At 38.2% G+C, this 16,526-nt stretch overlaps 1 protein-coding gene across 1 annotated transcript in view; it reads right to left on the bottom strand.

Moving 5' to 3' along the window:
- The window catches only part of SMAP1 (small ArfGAP 1), an 83,159-nt gene that overhangs the window by 51,575 nt on the left and 15,058 nt on the right, over positions 1–16,526 (bottom strand). Inside the window, exons 2-4 of the mRNA XM_032184099.1 lie at positions 14,362–14,495; positions 13,576–13,661; positions 10,289–10,364 (exon numbers count right to left, since the gene is read on the bottom strand). Coding sequence (XP_032039990.1) covers positions 10,289–10,364; positions 13,576–13,661; positions 14,362–14,495 — 296 coding nt within the window. The remainder of the gene's footprint in view (positions 1–10,288; positions 10,365–13,575; positions 13,662–14,361; positions 14,496–16,526) is intronic.

Genomic DNA, 16,526 nt, shown 5'->3' on the forward strand with positions numbered 1-16,526 from the left:
AATTATGAAGTCTGAAGAGCAGACAGCAGGACAATGGCAAATATCTTTGTATTTAATTCAGATGCAACAGAAAGGCATTTGAGAAAGTAGGTGGTAGGAGTGAGGTTTGTCACCAAAGCCATTAAAGATAAATGACCGAAGCCTTTTGGCCACAAGTATAAAACATTAAATTCATCTGAATTTCTATATCAAAAACCTAAAAGCTGTTTCTAGCCATTTTCCTGAATCCAAGTAAAGCAGCACACGCTGATCCACTCCAACAGCATATGCTAGCATTCTGCTCTGGAAAGCTGTCAGCAACAGTTGATTGTTGGCACTTGAAACCACCAGACAAAACCAGTGGCAACCCCTACAACCAACCGTACATGCTGCTGGGAAGAGGATAAAACTGACATGCCTGTATGCATTAAAAATGTATTACAAACTGACAACCAGCATCTGAATATTTCATTTTAGTTTTTAACCTAAGAATAGTGGGGCCTTGTGATTGAGAAGTGAATTCAGAAGTGCCTAAAAGAGACAGTGAAGTATGGAGCTCTTTATTAAGGCTCTGCATTTATATACTTAAGATCATAAAATTTTAATTGAGTTTGAGACTTAAGGACTTGCAACCATTTCATTTTAGCAATTCTTGAATCTCTTTCCAGTGTTTGTTTTGGGAGTACTTTTAAGAAAGCTGGTATTGGCCAAAACAACCCTTTTGTGCAATGAAACTCATCAGTGTCTTTTAAAACACCAAGAATATTCAGTGCAGAACAAGAAAATACGTACATGTGTAATGGTACCATAAGACTTCATTTCCAACTATGCTCTCTAAGAGGCTCTTTGGTTCAGAAAGAAAGAACAGAAAAGCACGGACCTACAAGTTTAAAATATTAATCCAGTTCCTTGTCCTTCTTACACAGAAAGGGGTTACCAGTTTCCTATTTTCTCCATTAAAAGCTTCTATAGGATTTCTTAGTAGTAGCACTATCCGAACACACACCGTGGTAGTAGTGCAATGGGAAGGCACCAATACAAGCAGTCTTTGGCCCTACAGCTTTGCTACAGCCTACACACCAGAAACTATTTCAAGTGAAAAGTAAGGTTAAAAGAAATGAAGCTATCAGAGAACATGCACAAAATCTAACAATGATTTTACTTAAGCTTTTACTAAGATATTTCTGGTGATAGGCAGCAGTCATACAAACACTTACGAACATTAATGTCAAAAGTTTTCATCAACTTTTAGTTTCAGTTTTTCCAAAATCTTTCTCTTGAAGTACTGCATTTGACTATTTAACTTTTTATTAGAGAGTTCAAGTTAAATCTTTAGAAACCTGTAACAAGCTCCCATTACACCTGACATTTATGGTGCTATCATTCAGAAGATTCAAGATATTAAAAAATGAGTCAATTACCAAACCAGGTCAATACATTCAGGAAGTTAGCAGCTGAACCAAATGCAAAGGTGCCCTCGAGTGGCCGTTTTAAATGCACACAATACACAGGGAAATAACTTAAATCAGGGGGACTACTCCATACTCTTTTGGCAGGTTTTAAGTTTGGCTACTAGGTGTGTTTCTCATTGTCTTTATTACTGCACATCTCCAACACACATTGAAAAAACAATTTCAAAGCAGTAGCAATCACTGAGTCCTAGCAGATGTGCACACACAACTGCTTACCACTTTATAGTATTTCAAGAGTAGATCTCTTTAAAAGAAGTACAAGAATGTTAACATACTTTTATTAACGCTTATCTCTGAATCCTTGCAGAAGTTCCTCAGGCTAACTGCGATGGCTTTTTGCCAGTAAAACATTTCTGCCATTCACAGCTGTAGCTGCTGGACGCTATGGAGAACAGACGCAATGCCCCACGTTTCACAAAACACAGCAGTCGGTGGCTTTTCAAAGAACCCAGTAATGCTGTGCAGCCACTATTTTGAACAGGTTTGTCTCTCCTCCATTCCTTTAGAGTGCTTGCATCTCATTTCAGGAATACAGCAAAGCTTGTGCAAAACCTGCCTGTAGTTCTTTTAGTATGTGTGCAGAAATACAGACACTCAGAACATTTACATCACATAGAGACTCAATGATCTGGAAGTTTGTTTTGCTAGTATTTGACTTCAGTGCAAAATATATATTTTTTCCCAACCTCACGAGCATCCATACCTATGGCTGCCCATGTTTCTTTAGGTTACTTAGCTTCTCTTTAGGTATCTATCCTCTTGGGATGTTACAGAGTCAACATGGCTTGATTAAAGGCTGACACTGGATGAACAGAATAGATGCTTTTAATCTCTTACTGGAGCACTCTCCATTTCCCCTGTCCAACCCAACAGATGTTTCTGCATTTGTTCCGGGGAAAAGAGCTCTCTTCGGTGAGAGCTTCCCAACACTTCACAACAAAACCTTTTTTCCTCCGGAGTGGCAATGCCTGCTCCGCTGCACACCAGGATCGTTTACATTTTCATGACTGACGTTGAACTGGCAACTCAATCACTACCGATTTCGGCTTTGGCAGAGTTTTTGTCCACATGGACATAGGAAGTTGTAGCTAGGCAATTCACCTGTGTTAACTACTCCTCAAATGAAAGTACTTTATTCCTTATGGAAAAGGGGAAAGCAAGACACCACATGTGACTACTGCTGGGAATGCAGCTGCACACAGAAAATTCACACCTTGGCCTCTCCAAACTATTTGCTTAACCACTGTTGGGTGATGTCCAGCTCAAGGCCAGGTACTAGTTTTATGCCCAGGTGTTGACGCTGGGGTCAGTATCACTGAACTTTTTCATCGATGACCTACACAGTGGGACAGTCCATCACCAGCAGCTCTGCAGAAGAGGACCTGGAGGTCCTGGTGAACAAGCTGGGCAGGTGTCAGCAACGCGTCCAGTTCTGGGCTCCCCAGCATAAGACAGACATGGGCTGACAGGAGCAAGTCAAGAGCTGCTAAGGTGATTAAAGGACTGGAGCATCTTTCAGGCAAAGAAAGGCTTAGCAAGTTGGGACTGTTCAGTCTGGAGGACAGAAAGCTAATGAGGAGGAAGAAATATAAGCAATGTGTACAAATACCCAGTGGCGGAGAACAAAGATGACTGAGGCAAACAGCTACTCTGCAATTCTGTAGCTTAAATCATTCCAACAGCACGATCTTGCAAAATAGCTTTATCCCTGCCCTCAAGTCATTATCATATGGTGTTTCTGTGCTTCCTCATGTTTAGCATATTTCAAAGATGCTTTGTATCACTTGATTCACACATTTTCCATTTTGGAAAAACATTAAAAACAGCAGGGAGGTGGTGAAGTCACTGTCCCTGCGGGTGTTTAAGGAAAGGTTGGATGTGGTGCTTAGGGACATGGTTTAGTGGGTGACACAGGGGTGGTTGGACCAGGTGATCTTGGAGGGCTTTTCCAGCTGTAATGATTCTGTGATTATGGTTCTTGTAATATTGGGAGCGGAGCTGTTTTGATTTTTAAGCCACCAGTAACCTCTCCCCAAGCCAATGACTCTGAATGCTGCTCATTGCTCATTACTATAAAGCAATTGTTCACCCATTCTATCATACCCCAATTTCTCCATCTTAAATTGCCCATGCGGTATATTTTAAATCCATAATAAATTTACAACACTAATCTCCTTTAAGATAACTTTCTGGAAAATGTGTTACCACATTCTTTAAATTCACATCACATTTTATCCAGTTGCCTGATTTCAAAGCTCTTAAATTATACACAGCATCTTAAAGCATGGAAAATGTAGGCCCATTATTCTTTTCTTCCCATGAACTTAAGAGTTACGTAGAACTTCTGCTGCATACATAATTCACACCCTTTCTAAAATGCAGAAACTTTGTTTATTATTCTGAGTATCATCAGTACATGATAATATATTCACACTACACGTAGTGTGAATAAGTTGTACCAGTTCATTATTTCCCCGAGGCTGAAAGTATCTGGAGGGAGCTTAAGCTGATTTACCATCCACCCTTACAGGGCAGTTTCCATAGGCATTCCGAGAAGTCGTGCTGTTTCTTCTTATATACTTTTATTAAAAACTGCAGAGATACTTGTGTTAATAGCTACACCACTCATCTTTATACACAACCAACACAGTGACCTCACTGCTTCTTTTCCTCGTTACTCATATGACATAAGGGTCTCTGCATTTGATATAAACAAACGTTTAAACAAGCTTGTCTTTTCATAGTTTTTATTTTATATCAAAGAGAGGTGCTATTTTTGTTGTTGTTGTTGTTAGGAAATAGGATGGCTTCAAACTTGATCTCCCAAACCTCTGTGCAACTTGAATAATTTCTCCTGGCCACTGCATCTAAGAACCTGGCCTCATTATCAGCTTTCCTGCCACCTTACCAGGTGTATAGCTTTGATTACAAGTATTTGGAGCTCAATACAGAGATCATCAGTTGAGATGAATGCTCTGTTCAGAAAAAGCTTTCAAAAAGATTTTGCAGATGCAGAACGCCTTTTGCCTCTTTCCAGAGTGAACAAGTAACTTCTGCTGAAGACGAGACTAGCTACCCTTTGAGCACTTCACATTGTTGGGTATAATCACAGCACTGAATCATTCCACTTGTGACCAAAAATCAGGCAGCAACTCATGCCCGAGCACAGACACCAATCAACGCTCTTTCAGGAGCTCTGTTCAGACCTTTAGCAAGCCCAGGGCTCTGACTTTTCACAACACCTTCCCTTCAACAAGAGCAAATTCCACCCACTACTGCCACCTCAGACATCATTCCACATACTGGCGACAAACCTACTAAAGGCTAAGCAGAAATTATATATAAATATTAAGTACAGCAGCAGCTTTGGTATCAGATAAATTGTTTAGCAATGATAGAAACACAACACGCATTCATATTCCTATACAACTAGGAACCACCTACCTATTATTTGAGCAGATAATGCATATCTATTTCTTAGGATAACAGTATGGAGGGGAAGCAATCGAGTCTTAGTTTTCACGTTTAGTTATTACAGTTACTAATATTGTAAGTCTAATCTCTGAACTTCTTCCAGGCTAGAAATTGATCTCTAAAAGCACTCTCCCCATTTCCACTTCTGTTTTCAAGTAATTTGTCTTTGGTTGGTTAGAGAATTAAGGGAAAGAAACAAGGCCAAAAAGTGCACTTGACAAATAAGGGCTTTGTCTTGATAGTCACAAAAATGAGTTAATACTTGGAAATGTGCTCTACTTCACTGAGAAAACTGGCCTAACATTTGTTGTGACGTTCTGAAGAGATTCCTGAGAACACTCCTCAGCCTGCATTCAAACTAAGCTGCTCCAGTTGCAAACCAATCTGCTTTCAGCGCCATACAAGTGTTTCAAAAGAATCAAAAATTATGATAGTTCAACTAAAAATACCATTAGCTGTAAATACACTGTTTTCTTTTTTTCAGCCTCTATCCTAAGTTTTATTGATGAACTGCATACAACCCATTTTCAACTCATTGAACATCTTACATCATCAGGCGGCGTTACAAAGCCTACGGCAAATGTTGTTTCTGCAATACAGAGAACAAATTTCATACGAGCTGGGAAAAAGAACCCGACCTCAAAGTCGAGAATAGCTGTATCTGCCACAGCTTCAACAATGAAAATATCACCAGAAGAAATTTATAATAATAATAATAATCGCCTTGCACAATCACATAGGCTGGACAACTACAGGCTGCATCTGGAAGTCTTAACAACCAAAGTTTCTTTTTCTGGCTCTTCATCACTGCCTGCATCCACGGCTTTCTTGGAAGTAGCAGGAATTGGTATGAGGAAGTAAGAGAATATTAAATAATCCAGAAAGATATCAATATGTACCAGAAAAAAAATAAGAATAATAAAAGAGTATAGTCAAAAATACAGAAACAGAAGAATTATCTGCACTTGTACTAAAGTCTGGTGGGAGGAATACAGTAGAAAAGCCCAACCAGAAAAAAAAAAAAAAAAAAAAGACTGAAAATCAAGGGAATTAAAACAGTCAGCTGCCTTCTCTGTACAGTATTTTTCCCATTTAGGAACCCCCTTTCATACCCAACTTTAGAGCTAAGTATGCTCTGCTGTAACAGGGAACAGCCCTCAAAAATAGTAAGGCAGTTTATTCTCCTAAAAATAATGACAGTTTTATACTACGTTCTCTTGGAATACGTTGTGTCTCTGACTAGGCTTACATCTGCTCCACTTCTATTTACTGCAACAAGTCTGGCGAAGTCCTCCAAGTCATTAATTTAAGCAGACAAGTTCAGATTTTTGTGGAAAGGTGTTTGTGTAACTGTAAGCTGTGCTCGTCTAAGAACGCTCCAGGAAAAAATAAAAGAGCATAAAGAGTTTAATGAGAGCCTACAGCAAACAACAGATTTACTAAGCAACAGTCTTTACAACTGAAGGAGAAACTACTCTGCATGCTTTACCCTTCATGTCTCGGATTGTTCTGTACAGCAAAACCACAGTATGACTACAGAAGGATTTGCCTTTGCTTTGTAGTGAAACTCAGGTGCAAGTCTGAAGTGGAATGATATTCTTGAACAGCTTCATATCAGCACCCACCTGAGGAAGAGCTTTAACATGCAAAATTACCTCACACCACCTGACCTCTGGTAAGTATCTGTAGTTAATTACAGAAGCCATGCAAGCCCTCAGTTGCTCTGCACAAGCTTTTGGGGTAAATCAAGTCGAATACCACAGCACAGTGCACAGCAAGTTGTTCACATGACTGTCTTAGATGCATCACATTCATAAAGACCCCGATCCTTTGGCTATGTGAAGTTTGTTTTAACAGATTCCACATTGCACGTGGCATCCTTTACAGCTTACATATTGCTCAAAAACTTGGGGGCTTGGCAGAAAAGACTTAGGTGGACAGTATTATGTTGGAAGTATTTTAAATTAGTCAAATTGTTAACAATTACTGCTGCTCTCAAAGTGATTATTCAATAAGCAAAAAAAGTTCCTACTGTCAAATCCGACAGTATTCATACAAAGATAACATATTCCTAAGTAACATAATCAGCTTCACTTGTTTCTATCTGTATTATTCCTCAAGTTTTAGAATTCAAACATGAAGTCCTGCATGTTTCAAATTTCCATCACAACAAAGCAAACCAGGAAGGCAGCCGGTCAGATGGACGCTCGGCTTCCTTAAGCAACTGGCCTTTCAAAATCTTGACAAACCAAGGTCTCACCACAGTAAGGCTATGAAGTACTTCCTGAGAAAGGAAGTGGTAATCTTTTATACCAGCGTGACTAATTAATGTTGAAAGAGAAATATGATGGGCACCGGCCTGAGAAATCCTACTTCTGTCACAGGCTACGCTGCTTACATGGAATATGCTTTGATAATAAGGATACATTTTTCTGAATACAATAAATACCATACAGCTGTCTTGACAATTTAGTCTCAGTCAGAATCCTACAACTGTATCTAGACATTTACAGATCATTACAACAGTAACGATTCCTCAAAGAGCTGACACACATTAAGTTACTCTGAAATTCCCAGTCTTTGGGCTGGCTCAATGATAATTGCTTTTGCAAATGAAAACCACCTGCCTTAAAGGATTCCTGAGGATTACGTCTCCCTAAACTACACCTTAACTTCAAAAAAAGATGCTCTTGCTTATAAAGCTTGAATTGAATTTGGCTGTGTGGAGCTTACAGAAGTTACTGCCTCCTTCCATGCTTGTTGGTCATACCTTGCCCTCTGAGCAGATGCTTGAAAAAGCAGGAAAGGAAAAAAGGAAAAAAAAAAAACCTCAGTTGTGCAAACTCAGCACCATGTCATATGCACCCAGTCTATCTGAGGATGCTTCCATGGGGCACAAAAAATAAAACAGTTTGCCTCATAGCAGGCTTATTTATTCATAGTTTTGTTGTCCTTGTTTTCCACCGATCAGAATAAAACAAAGTCAAATAGTGCAACATTAGCAGAAGCTAAACAGAAGAAAAAAAAATATATATATGACAAGAGTCATTAAATTTTTCATATTTGCTTATTTTTGGCCTGCGTGTTTGATGGCAGTACAAGTCTGGCCACTAGAGAAATTTGTTATTATAGTCAGGGTCTCTCAAAACTCAATTTAGTACTACACCAGTCTTCTTGTCAGAAAAAACACCTCATGTAATTAACATTTTGATACAAGAATCCTGATAACCACAGTAGCAAGAAGGGAGCCTTGACACTTAGACTCCTGACTCCACCAGACAGAATACATTAACACAGACACTGTGCTGTTAACAAACTTGAAAAGCTTCTGATCTTGCCAAAACTGATCTATGAAAAATTGTGTATGGTTTTGAACAGATTCTCTTAAAATGTACAATTTTTACGCTGCTTGAAGCTTTTATCACAAGCACCTTTAACGGTGAATCAAATCCAGGGAAGTCCCTTGAAGTTTTAAACACCACTTCAGCAAAATCACTTGATTAAGGAAAGCAGCCCTGAAGGTCTAGCTAACCGATTTTTGCACTTGTTTTACCTGCTCAAACCCAGAAGGGGCTCCTTGTACCAGATGACAATACACATATGCATCTCCAAATTAAACTGTTCACAACCAACAGCTCCTGAGAGTGATACTGATAAAAGGCTCTCCAGGAGGAGAAAAGAAGTGCATCAGACATGCACAATATGAAGGCCCACCTTCAGTTCACCTTTTCTTCCTCTTCCCTGTCAGTCCAAAAGCCCACAAAGAGGTGATCACAGAATACCAGGCACACAAACACAAGCGTGCACAAGCTGGACTGGGATCAGAGCCAAGCAGAGCAACTGAAAACAAGCAGCCGACCAGGATGGCAGGCACTGCACTAGTTCAGGGAATCTGTGTGCTTTTAGGACTTTGCTACTACAGTAGCAAAAAATTGCCTACCTCAAACCCAATGTCTGATGGCCCTGAAGAAAAGCAGGTAGATACGAGTGTGCAGGATTTGTCTGTTTGTTAAAGTATTTCATAATCAGATTTTGGTCCTAATCAGAAAAATTACGCAATTTATACTAGTCAAGGAAAGAAAAGTCCAGGTAGGAAGAAATAAAATGCTGTTCCCTACTCAGCAGTAACGTGAATCTCTCCAGCTTACCTGGGTTCTATTCTCAATGCTATGTTAAAAACGATTTATATTAGTTTGCAGTATTACAAGCAAAATCTGATTACTCATTCAAATCTACTAAAGCAGCAGTAGACTACTATACCAGACACATAGGCTTTGTGCTTAAAAGTACGTTGCGAGTCTTTTGAGCTTTTTATACTAGTTTCAACTGATTGTTGCTATTTTCTACTTTGTAATTAAAATAACAGAGGTAGCTAACAGTAATTCAAGAGGTAAAATATAAATTGTGGTTTAAGTGAAGCGACTTTTCCCCTACTGCAATAATGCTTGATGAAATTCACTTCTCTGATTTCCACATTTTTCTAAATTTTCTAAAATAAGAACATCTTTTGAAGACCCATTTTGTCAAACAGCAAAGGCAGCATAAATTCGCAGTCTACTCCCATCCTTAGGCTCATTTTGACAAAGTTCACTGCCTAGTCAGATGGACTAGTAAGTTTTTTTTGTGTTAGGCCATACTTAAATAATGTAGATATACGGGAGTTTAAGTATACATATACCTATACAAAAAATGAGATGTATAAACTAGATTGTACACCCCATGAACTGCTTTATCAAGAAAACAAATGAATTCTGAATTTCAGTAAGGACTGATATTCTCAAAACTGCTTTGCAAGGAAATCTCTCACCAGCTTACTCTGGTGAATGTATGACTATTTCATTTTTTATTGGCTTATTACTCATTTGCTATTACAGTGCACCTCACTGGAAGCAAGGTTCTAACATTTTGGCAGAGCAACAAAACCCTCATAAAAGGGACCCAAAACACCTTAGGACCTCTCATCAAGATATTACAGAGAAAGAGGAAAACCAAGGTATGCAGGAACAGTAATTCTGTTTTATTTCTATGACAGAAAAAGATACTCAGAAAGGACTCAAAAGTATACTGTTAAAGAACTATCCATCACTGAAAGAACAAAACACCACAATATAAAAGGCTTGAAGAAAGTTATTACAATCCACCAGTTTGCTGTTAAAAATGCAATAGACAATGCATGTTGTACTTACAAAATCTAGGAATAGATTTCAACAGATAAAAGAAATTTTATCTGTTACATTTAGCTCTGTATCAAAAAGTTTTCTACTGTGAAAGACATTTTAACGTGTGTAATGTTTTCTACATTTCTCTCATATAGCTCTCAAGTAAGAAAAGTGACACAATTATTGGTGAAACTGTTTACTTACATTGAAGGTGTTTACTGCATTTTTATCATAATACTTCTTCTTTTCATACTTGTCCCTGATGAAGAATTCCACGGCTCTGGAAACAGCTAGATTAAGGAAAATACGCATTCCGATAAATAGCAACAGTAAGTTAAATGGCTGATAGGTTATTCAAATGAAAGAACTGCAGATTTTGTTCCAAACCATTTTGTCATTTTAAAATAATGGAACAGAAACTACTCTGCACAGATCAATTGCTCTTGTATTGTCCAAAAAGAGCTGCTTTTTACTGCAGAAAAGTAGTCATTTTCACCTCTTAATGAAGTATCAGAAAGATATACTAGAAGTAACCCAGCGTTCCACAGTTATGATATTTGCACTTTGTATTTATAAGCTGCAGAACTGTAGCACTGCAAATACTTGCAAAGGTACTCGCAGTAAATACAGTAAATAATTAAAGGATCATTTATCATCGTAACTTGGAAAAAACGCTCTCTGTTCAGAAAAAAAGGTGAGATGTATGTTCTTGTTTCTTGATTTGCACAAATTCTAGCATACATCGAAAGCTGATCATAAAAAGTCCTCTGGGATCAGCAAGTCCTCTATAAGAATATTCCACTACAACAAACATCTCTGTGGAAGGGAAAGAAAACTAAAGCAGTGATAAAAAGGTATTGAACCACAGGTGGAAATAACAGCAAGCATCCTAACAAGGAAGACCAGAACAGACAACTTGCTAGCTCGAACACAGGAAGGACAATAGTTATTTTCTTCAAGTATTATCTCAGCTTAATAAAGCAGCTCATCCAAAGCAGAGTAAATACTTGAATTTTAGTAAAGCTGACTCTCTGGTATCTATAGAATAAATTTTAAATTTTTACTTATCTATTTGGCAATATGATTATCCATTCAGAAATCAAGATTTCAGCTGTGAAAGCTGAGGTTCATTGCATCTTTAATTCCCGTACCATTTTTTCCTCAATCAAGGGAAAGGTACCTTAGTTCCCAGTACTCTTTTGTATCTCTTAAGATTAGCACTGAGCTCAGAGCACTCAGTTACTTCCTTTCACACATCAAGTTTTATATTCAACAATAATACTTAGTTTCAAAGGCATGCAAGTGTCACCTAAACACTTGCCTCATAAAAAAGCTGCAAAAAGAAAACATTACTTTCTTTCTCTTTTCAAATGTATCTACATTCTAAAGGGTATCTCGAGCTCTTTAAAATATTAGTTCCAAGCTATACATATGTTGTTCTTTATACATACCAAACACTCGGAAGTTTTTAGATTTCAGAAGGTTTACTTTTTCAGGATGCTATTACACTGGGGTATGAACTGGTGCATTTTGAAAGATACCACTTTATTCAAGATAACCCACGTTAATGTATGCCAAGTTTTGAATGATGTCTTATGTCAGGAACCCACCGTGTCCTTGTTAGCAGAGTACTTTAATGCAACCTCAACAGATGCCAAAACTGTTTTAAGAGACAAGTAAAACAAAGGGGGGAAATTAATTTACTCTTAGAACAAAACCGCTTTCAAACAGTAAACTAATGTTCACATCAAGAAGATCCTCAAAGCCAGCTTCCAGGCCAGAGGACCCCTGTCAGGTACAAGAGAAAATGAAAATGCTCAGAAAGGTCAGTCTTGTGATCGGGGGACCTTTATCAGGAGACTTTGGGCAGATTCCAACCCTGCAAGCTTCTCCATTTCTCCATTCATCTACCCAGAAAGTAGAAGAATGTACATTATAGTGCTACAAGAAATTAAACGCTAAGATAAAATAATATATAAAAAAACGATCACTGTAAGGCAAAGGGTTTTCACAGCTCATCCAAAAGCTGCTTCAGAATATTAAGAATATTCACAACCAGAATACTTTCGAGACCATAATGATTTTGTACTGATACAAAAGGTCAAAAAGATGGCAAAAAAGTTCATATCACAGCAGTTATTACCAATGTCGAGCAGCTAAGAAGCTGCCAAAATTGAGGGAGAAGAGAATTAAAACAGAAAACAGTCATCATTTTTCCTAGCACCGTATTTTTAATGAGAGGACATATGCAATTAAATAAATTCAGTTTACCAACTCAACCAGTTAGAAACTGACAAAAGACTATATAATTATCTCGAGGTATACACTGACTTTTGATTAAGTTTTAACCTAAGTATTACAGCTGGGACACTACAGTACTATGTGGTTCCAGTTGTGTTTTTTTTGTTGTTGTTGTTTTTTTTTTTTTCCCTTAAACTTATGTACATTTAATGCAAAACCTACTGGAATGTCAAGAAACACATTTTTTTTTCCCCAAGTGCTCATTAAAATGAAGAGTGTTACCCTTCAAAAAAATCTTCAGCACATTACATATCAAGCATAGTATCTAATAAACAGAAGAACCAAGATCACTTTGGGATATAGAAAAAGAAAATTCAGTTCCAATTACAGCTAAGTCAGTTTATCAGCCTCTATAGCCTGTGTCAGGTTAAGAGAGCTGGGAAAAGATTCAGCTCACTTAACAGTAAGTGTTTAGTATCTCATTACAGTTAAGAGTTCCAGTAAGATCAGGTGAAGCAAATCCTACCTGCAGAGTGCCATCAGTAAATCAGAGGCTAATACAAACCTAGGTTAATGCTACTATAAATTATCCAAAGGATTCAGTACATTCCAGAAAGCTAATTTTTGAGTAAAGCCATCCCATCAGTGGCAGACAATTTTTCCTCCAACCCTCCCCTTCCAGGTACCTAGTGACAAACAGGCACCAACACAAATGGCAGCTCTCAGAGATGTTTGGTTTATTCAGATATTCCCATACTTATCATCTATGCTCACGTCATAGTCATAGACTGCACACACTCGAACTTCAGAAAACTGAACTATACTTAATCTAGAGGAAGAAATCTGTACTTCACTTTCCATAGGATCCAATGACTTGTTTTTCTCTACTGTTCAGCTCATTATTTCCTGTTCAAATGCTTCTAACTTCAGCTGGCAGTTATTCAAGATAGGGACAGAATCAAGAGCTCTTTGGTATCACTCTTAACTTCTTACATACATGGACTTTATGAAGTCACTTCTTTTGACAGTAAAAATAAATGGGGCTTGCCAAATCTCATTACAAAGTAGATTTGCTATAACCGAAGTAATTTAAACCTTTTCTGAACCGTACCCAACTTCCACTGCTACTTCTTACACAACAGTATCAACAAAATAACGAGATGCCAAAAGCAGATTTTTGTTGAAATAGTACTAATTTCTATATAGCATTTAAAGTCATTTCAATGTGAAAACTAAAGCAAAAAGGATACTGATCTGTTTGAGGTCTTCTGAAGTTCTCTGGGAGGTTAGCTTCATAGAGTAGTCTTGCTTTAGTATTTCCCATTTCCTGCATGCACTAAGGAAACGTGATAGAAAACAGTTAGTTCTTGACCATTTATACTTCAAATCATGATGGTCAGAATGCTAAAGGTGTGCTTAAATGATGCTGTAGGTTTTAAAGAACTCAGATATCCCAAATTTATAGCACTTAACAAGCTTCAGCTTCTCAAACTCATTCAGCATAATAAAGATTCATGTGAACATGAGTATTTCTGATCCCTTGCTCTAGTAATTCAAGTTGTGTACCAAGATTATATTTAAAAAAAAAGGTTTAAATAATACATTAGGTATTTGTGAATAGATTGTAGCTGACTACAATCTGTTCAATCCTATGGAATGAAACCTAAAAAATGGCTTGCAATATCTATAAAGGACACAGTCTCTTTACAATGAATCAGAAGAGCTAGAGAGTACATTCAATATTTTATTTATATAGAAACACATTTGAAAGATTCGAGGATAAAGGAAAGTAGAATAAATACTCTTAAGTACACCTCCTCAAAACTGGAGGCATCTTTCTTTGATTCTGTAGCTTTTCTGTGCACATAGGGATATTAAGTTACCTTGCCAGACAGTTAAAGGTGCCCTTAAACATTTGAAAATCACAGTAGCTCTCCTGTCTCTGTACTTTGACTGTAAAACATTCATGATAAACTCAATCATTCAAAAAGGATTCCTTGAATTCCTTCCAATTTGAAAACATTCTAATATTTTACCTGTATTTGTTCTGGTGTCCACTGGTCCAGGTTGACAGATTTGACCCTTGATATATGGACCCCAAGATTTCGATGTATTCCAGCACATCTGATGCAAATGAAAACACCAGTGTTCCAGGAAGCCCATCTTGGACCTAAAGGAAATAGGGAAATACATGAGTTATTCTCAAAATTCCATATACTGTGACAATCTTCTTTGGCATGACTCTGTTCTCTCCAATTAAAAGCCACCTAAGACACGCACCTGTACCAAACTTGAAATAAAATGCAGAGCAATCATATATGAATGCACCAAATCCTTTGATACCTCACATATGCAACAGTAGCGTACAAGCTTTTGGGGAATGATTATACAGAGATTTACACAGCCAAACGATCAAAATACCCAAGACAAAGTACAGTAGAAAATGAAATATGTTCAGTCCCCTTGATGCCTGAACTACTTAACGAGGTGCCATTCACAGCCCGATGAATTTTCCTATAGAATCAAGATGATTTATGAACTTTATCACTGTTAATGCAGCTGAGAAACATGTTGACACAGACCTAGAATACACTGACCTGAAATCTCACAGACACTTGGGATATTTGGGACTGCAGTAATTTCGTTTCAAATGCCCTTTAATGTTCTCTCTAACGTTTTTATAAATGATCTGGATGCAGGACTCAAACCCATACTAAGTAGGTTCACAGATGATATTGAACTGGGAGGAACTGTTGACTTTCTTGAGGGTGGAGATGCCTTGCAGAGAGATCTTGAGACAAATTAGAGGGCTGGGCAATCATCAAGCACCTGAAGTTGAATGAGAGCAAGTCCAAGTGTCCAATTCTGCACCTGGATGAGAGAGCAGCCCTGCAGAAAGGGATCTGGGGGGTTCTGGTCAACAGCAAATTGAATGCGGGTCAGCAGCGTGCCCTGGAAGCCAAAAGGGCCAACCATGTCCTGGGGTGATTCCGTGACTCTCACTTACGTTGTTTTACTCCAACTCTGAACACTGCCAGCATTAAAGGCAGTGTTTTAAACTCCATCTAGTTCTGAACTCTACACAATTAAAGTGATCAAATAATTAACACCCAGAAGCAAAGAAGACACACACTGAAGAGCTGGAGCTTGTTTGGAGCAATCACTTTCCCTTCTGTAGGACAGATGGGCACCCAGCCCATTACCATAACTGCAGCAGTTTGCATTACACCACTAACACACTGTTAGCACATACACCGGGCCCTGGCTTTACTGCCAGAGGTGTTCCTCTTACTAGCTACAGCAGGAGTAGCCACTCTGCTTTTAATTTGTCTTGCTCATGACCTTAACAAGTCAGACCCCTGATGTCCAGCGCTTGACCTTTAAGACCAAAGTGATTAAGGTGACTGGCAGTTTTACAAAGAAGTGCTACGATGATAAAATTAGATTTCAGGGGTCAGGAGAGCTAACCATTACTCACTGAAACTAATGCTGCACAAACTACACTTCTACAGAAGTACTCACCAGGTACGAACTAACAGTCAAACTATTTATGATATACATCTGAAAAGAGCTCAAAAGCTAGCAGCCTCCGGACCTGCCATTCCCCCCATAAAATACTCCATACACAAAGCACCCTATTCAGTCAGTCCATATAGTGCATAGGGTGTGCAGGCTGCTGGCATCCAGAAACCAAGTTTCAGCTGAAATGCACCATATGCACCAGATGAAACATATTACAAATACTCCATTGTGGTTAACGTACCTTAGCTTGTGCAGCTGCTGAATGTAGCCAAGATGTTTTAAAACAACTACAGCAAGGTCTTGTGCACCCAACTGCTTGTCCAGTTTTAGGTCACCTATCTAGTTTATTCCTCAGATTTCTCTCAGTTATAGTCCCCATATACATCAACAGGGCAAGACTGGGATGAGGTTTCAACATGACCAAAATCTATTTTAACAAACGAGGAGGGAGACTGCTAACTTGGTAGTTTAATAGCTTAGCTTAGAATTGCTAACAAACAGTAAGATCATAATACGTAACAGCTATTCTTCTCCTGGAGAGGAATGGTTTTGTTTTTTTCCCAGAAGCTCAAAGTTCATTAATTTTTACTTATTTCTGAATAACTCAGGGAAATAAAACTTCACTGAGCAACGGAGTAACAAACTAAGCAGTGGCATAACACTAATAAACCTGAGGCCA

Source organism: Aythya fuligula, chromosome 3, assembly GCF_009819795.1.
Source record: "Aythya fuligula isolate bAytFul2 chromosome 3, bAytFul2.pri, whole genome shotgun sequence".
In the NCBI taxonomy this organism is placed as follows: domain Eukaryota; kingdom Metazoa; phylum Chordata; class Aves; order Anseriformes; family Anatidae; genus Aythya; species Aythya fuligula.